Source organism: Macadamia integrifolia, chromosome 5 (assembly GCF_013358625.1).
Source record: "Macadamia integrifolia cultivar HAES 741 chromosome 5, SCU_Mint_v3, whole genome shotgun sequence".
Classification (NCBI taxonomy): Eukaryota; Viridiplantae; Streptophyta; class Magnoliopsida; order Proteales; family Proteaceae; genus Macadamia; species Macadamia integrifolia.
In genome coordinates this window covers 41,775,936-41,782,033 of record NC_056561.1, presented here as the reverse complement: position 1 = coordinate 41,782,033, position 6,098 = coordinate 41,775,936, and the positions used below count along the sequence as shown (strand labels likewise).

Here is a 6,098-nt window from a genome sequence, read left to right as displayed (position 1 = left end):
AAAAAAAAAAAAAAAAAAAAAAAAAAAAAAGGGCATACGTGGTATAGGAGGCTCCCACATGTGCAAGGTCCTGAGGGGGCAATAACTATGCAGCCCTACCTCAAGAATGTCGAGAGGCTATTTCGACTGCATGTCTAGACAAAAATTTGATTTAACATATTCAGAGAGGTGTCTAACATCTTCTATTCCTGCATATGAAAAATAAGCAAAGTACTAACCTTTTGTAGCGGATTTTTTGTCATCGAGTTATATTTTTTCTACCTAGAGGTGGTAACTCTTCAGAATATTTATATAATGGAAAAAATAACTTTGCACAGATGCAAGCGCTCCCATGTGTTTATCTCTTTTCCCATGTAAGAAGACAATTTTGCCCCTTGCTTTGTGAAGTAGAGAAATAGACAAAGGGGGGCAACTTTTCAGTATACTGGCGTAAGCGTATTCAATTTTCTCACATACTTCTAATGGAGGTTTTCGAGCAGGAAAGAAATGAATAATTAAGAGTCACTATTGTGGATGGATCCAATTGTATAATCCAAATCAATGGCATCTTGCTTTCTTATCAAGGGATTACTTTTTGGGTGTTCCCCACCACCCCCCCCCCCCAAAAAAAAAAAAAAAAAACTTTCTTGTTATTGTGTATATCTAAGCAACCTTTTTTTTTTTAAATGAATTCTAAGCACAATGACACAATACATGAAAGCTAGAAGAAAAGAAAAATACAGAATTGGAAAATATGAAATAGTATTTATATGAAAAAAGATTGAGTATGCTACCGGTATACCATAAGCTAACACCCATTATAGTTATCTCTCTTTCCCTTTTTGAAATGACCCTCCTACCCTTTCAGTATGATACCTTATCCCGCGCCCCCATTGATGTTGTCCTCTAGCTTATCATATATAGGCGGCATACCTATTCCTCTCCCTATTTATATATAAACAATATTATTTACTTAGGCTCCGTTTGTTTCAATGTAAAATATCTTGGTAAGGCTATGTATGGTAGCCAAGAAAAAAAAAATTTTGAATTTAAGGAGAGAGATAGACACATAAAAAGTCACTATGTAATTATGATTTTTATCTTATTATGTCTTTTGTACTATTTTCTTTTCTTTTCTTGATTATTTTAAATAATTTTACTATGTAAAATAAATAACAAACAAACATTGAAAAAATTGATAACATTTCACTAACATATTTTACCTCCGGAAAACAAGCATTGGAAAATTTTGAGCAAGTAAAATTTTATACAGAAACAAACGGAGCCCTAGGAGAGGGTTTACCATGACATTGGTGTGGGGTAAAGAATATGCACGCCACATCAATGACGGTGCATATACTCTCACGTGAGAGGAAAGTAGAACCACATCCTTGTGCGAAGGTTTGGGTACAATATATTTGATGAAATTTAGTAAACCCTTTATATTTACTTTCACAATGAAGACATATCATCCTTGTTCCCTATGGTGTATGCTGCTATTGTTCACTAAGGAGTTATTTGAATTTCCTTTATTTGGAGGGAGGAAGGGAGGGAGAAGAGGGGGGGGGGGTGAAGAGTCTCTGATTGATGATATATAAACTTACATAAGACACCACAATTAAATTTTGATGGGAATACAAGAAGTTTCACTTTTCATCCAATGGAGTTCTGATAAAGGTCATTCTAATTGAGAAACATTTTCAGATAACTTTCACAAAGAAAAAATTTCGCTGAAGAACAGTTCGAATATAGATTCATTTTTAACTGAGGAACAATTCAGAAATAAATTATTTCAAAAAAGAGACCAATCAAATGGAGATCACATTCACATAAAAATATTTCAAAAAAATGAATTGCAATGGGAAATAATTGAGATAAGACCTTCGCTTTCAAGGAAAATTCTACAATTAAAATTCATTTCTGCTGAGGAACCAGTTTGATACAGATCATTTTTATTTGGAAACATTCCGCATAAATATTTCTATCACTAAGGAAGAATTCAGATACAGATTATCCTCCATGACATTCTCAGAATTGATAATGGGGGCGAGAAAATAGAGTAAAAATCAATTTTAGAATACATAACAAACACCACACCTTATGATCCTTTTACATATTTAGAGTTACACAGTGATCTCCCGATTGAAGATCCAGCTTAAGCGCATGGTTTGAGGCTTCAACTTATGGGCACGTTCTTCGGCCCGTTCTTGTAACCTCCTAATCTTACGTGGCAATCCACAAACGAAATCCTGGGCTTCTTGGGCTTTTCCGTCAAGCCCCACTATCTTCTCTAGCTTCCATCGCCCAATTAGGAACTCCAAGATATCAGCATAGTCTGCGATGGTGTAGACACCAAGCTTCTGTGTGACAATGGAAAAATGGTTGAAGAGATTTGAGTTCTCACCATCATACATCAAGCTGGCGGGCATGGTGATGTTATGACCCAATACGTCAGCAATCGTTATCATGGTTTCTGTGGGGTCCACTTCTAACAGTTTCTCCACCATCTTCTGATAGGCATTTTCATGCCGCTTCTCGTCTGCTGCGATTGTGCCACATATACGTGCTAGCACAGGGTCCCCACTACGGTTTGCCAAATTAGCTGTTTTGCCATGGGTTATGAATGTCGCTCGTTCTTGAAATGATGTGTACACGAGTCCGCTGTATGGAGTGATTTGTGTTGCTAGAGTCTGTGTCATTACACAAAGTAAACAAACAGTTAGGTCAAAATCTCAGCACATCTAGTGGACTAGGGTTGTCAATAAACATTAAAAGAAAAACTCACCATGCCGGAGCCAATAAGGTTCTGTATAGTACGCTCGATCATAGGCATATTGACGCGTCCAGACAAGTACAAGTACTTGTTGAGCAGATCACCGTGCCGGTTCTCTTCGGCGGTCCAATGTCGTATCCAAATAGACCAAGGATCAGGGCTGGTTCCGGTCTCATCTTTAACCCCTTCCATTCTGTTGAGAAGGGACATGTAGGTGGGCACAGCCTCTTCTGTGATCAAGTCACCCACCAATACTACCAAGTAATCGTCTGGTAACTCTGCTGTTCGCTCACGTAAGGTCAGAACTTGCTCCACAAATTCATCCGATGGTAATGATGAGTCCGGCAAGAAATCGTGCGGCTGCCAACTTTTTTCCACTGGTTTTAGTAGTGGCAAGATATTTTCTCCTGCCCATCCGTTGAGTGACTTGAATAGCTCCACCTTCTCTGGTGGCACAATGGCGGTGGTTAGCCGTGGTGCAGGTGGCGCCGCCACAGCTGAGACTGATTGCCGCCGTAGTCTAGTAGTTACGGTTGCTGAGTTCTTGGCTTCGACATGATATTGTGTGAGATTCCAGCATTTTCTCTCGGAGGAGGAGAGGTGCAGTGAGTGGGAGGAGGACAGGACATGTGAAGTTTGCATATTGAATCTCTGTGTCGAAAGAATAGAAATATTACTCTTTAAGCAAAAGAAAAGACAGCTAAGTCTGTAGAGGTCCTAGAGGCTGGAGCTGTGGGGAAATGCATGGGAGGACTCTCTATATATAGAGAATCAGGGTCTTTTTCAAACACGTTTTTTTTTATGACGTACTGCCAGTTAATGATATATATTATTATTTTTTTTAAGACCTGATTCTCCCTATCTCTTGTCTTTATTGAGGTGGGACCTACAGCTACATTGTGGTTAACGAAGAATCAAATAATAGAGAATTTGAGTGTAAGTTGATAGGTTTATTAATATACAAAAGTCTCCATGATTTGCATGGTTATATACAAATTATATACAAATGTGTCCACGACTTGCATGCTTCATGTATAAAATTCTTCAACGACTAAAGACTATGTTTTGAATATATTTAGACACATTTTCTGACCATGAATCCCCACCATGGATTTAGGAATTAGAAATATAATGAAACTACCGGGTAATAATAAACACAGGGACAATAACTAGGAAGCTAATGAAATGGATTATAAACTAGTCCAATTGACTTGGCGGATTAGCAGGGATATGCTCTCTGTTTAAGATGAGTTTTTTTTAACAAGATTGGACTTTTTCTTGGTTGATTCTTATTTCGTATCAAATTTGGTTCTGCATGGTTCGGTTCTAGTTATTGTACTCGGTTTATAATATACATTTATTATAATATAGTAGTATTATAAAATCTAAAACTAAATTATAATGTATTAATATTGAGTGTATTAATATACTATAATATTTTATTATACTATATTAATATACTATAATATATTGGTACCCAAATTTGATTCTAATTGTCGGTTTCTATAGTTGAATTGAAAGTAACCAAGTCCCTCCTTGGTTCTGTTCGCTAGTTTCGGATTGTAATCATATTCTATTTGGTTCAATTCAATTCTAGTGATTCAGTCTCGAACTAGTTTCGGTTTAGGTATATGATTTGACACCCTTAGATTCAATAAAAGAGAGAGAGAGAGAGAGAGAGAGAGAGAGAGAGAGAGAGAGAGAGAGAGAGGTTGACCATTCTGGTAGCTCATGGAGACTTTTCCTATCTTACAAGAACTAGGGCACTTTTGCTATATTTTCTAAAGGGAGAGGGATAAAGACATCGACCATGTAAGCTAGAGGGTGTCACCTATGGGGGGCACAGGATGGGTATCATATTGGAAGGGCAATGACTATTTTAAAGGAGGAGGAGAGAGATAGACACAATGAGCATTAATTTATGATAAGAAGGTGGTGTGCCCAACCTTTTTCCATTTCTAAATTAATGTTTGACCAAAAAGTAAAATAAGTGGAAGAAGTACCCATCCGTGCACTGGGTTGACCAGATGATTAGGGCGAATTGAAGATTATGTGAATATGCACACGATCCTAGGTTCGATTCCCCATCTGTCCATCTCCGATTTAAGTGGAGACTGTGGGAGAAAGATCCTTACGACAAATCAAGGGAAAACCCAAACTCAACTAACTAAAACAATACAATCATCACAAAAGGGAAAGATACATCAAAATTAAACTAAGGGATAGATAAAAAAACAAAACCAAGGAAGATACATCAAAACTTAACCAGATAAAGTGAATTTTGTTTCAAAACATACAAAATCATAAAATAGATAGGAAAGCCCTATAGTTATCTACATACCAAATAAAATTAGTTTTATTTCAAAACATACTAAATCAAAAACCCGAAAGAATGAGCCCCTTTGGAGGTCCATGCACATACGGATATACTGTTCAACAATTAGACCACGAAGGTGCTTTATCTCATCTCCATCTGCAACAAACAAGATTAATGAATCAAAGGAATTACTCCACGTAATTAATATAATAACTCTCTTTTCCTATAGTAAACGAAATTCCAGAGACCTATGATGACTGAATTCCATTAGTGTGTAAGACCATATGAAATTCTACCAAAAAAAAAATGTAAGACCATATGAATGATCATCAATAAACAATTCTATTCTATGAAAAACATGACGCAAATTTGAACCATTAGAAGAAAATTTTGACCTAAACTGGAATTCGTACATACAAATTACTTCATGGAATCCCAACATAACGACTAAAGCAAATATGAATGCATGCTAATAGATGTTTAGGTATTTGATACTTTGAAACAAGAATAACTCATTCCATTTATTATTATCTATCTAATGGTTAGAATTATTACATCATCATTCCATGTGGTAGATAACAACTAAACTGAGCAAGCCATATATATATATATATATATTTATATATATGCACGAATGTGAATATCAAAGTAAGGCTGGGCCACTGAAGTGAGTGGAGGGAAAAGGAGGGGTAGGGATGTCAAATTCTTGTTAAGGGTAATTTACAGTGTCACTCCCTGGAGAATGCCAATATTATAGGAACACCCCCTTTCTTTCACCAAATTAGACTCAGACCCCCTACCGTCAGTCTCCGTTAAGGAATATACCTTATATGTTGATGTCAGTTACTATATTTTATTTTAAATACCAAAATGCCCTTATTAAATGTGAAGTCCCTAAAATGCCCATGTAATAAGTCTTATCCTCAAATCGATAGTTCATATACCTTTCTCCCAAATCAAGCACCATCGATCACAGCGGTGGCGGTAGCGGCGTCGGCGATAGCGACGATCAGCATGAACTCACAGCGT

At 36.8% G+C, this 6,098-nt stretch overlaps 1 protein-coding gene across 1 annotated transcript; it reads right to left on the bottom strand.

Annotated features, from left to right (window-relative positions):
- Positions 1 to 1,872: 1,872 nt before the first annotated feature.
- LOC122080033 (stearoyl-[acyl-carrier-protein] 9-desaturase 6, chloroplastic-like) lies at positions 1,873 to 3,464 on the bottom strand. The gene is made up of 2 exons (XM_042646888.1): positions 2,765 to 3,464; positions 1,873 to 2,669 (listed from the first exon to the last, which is right to left on the bottom strand). Exons 1-2 carry the CDS (start codon positions 3,392 to 3,394, stop codon positions 2,103 to 2,105), a joined length of 1,197 nt encoding a protein of 398 aa, XP_042502822.1. The 5' UTR covers positions 3,395 to 3,464; the 3' UTR covers positions 1,873 to 2,102.
- Positions 3,465 to 6,098: the final 2,634 nt, after the last annotated feature.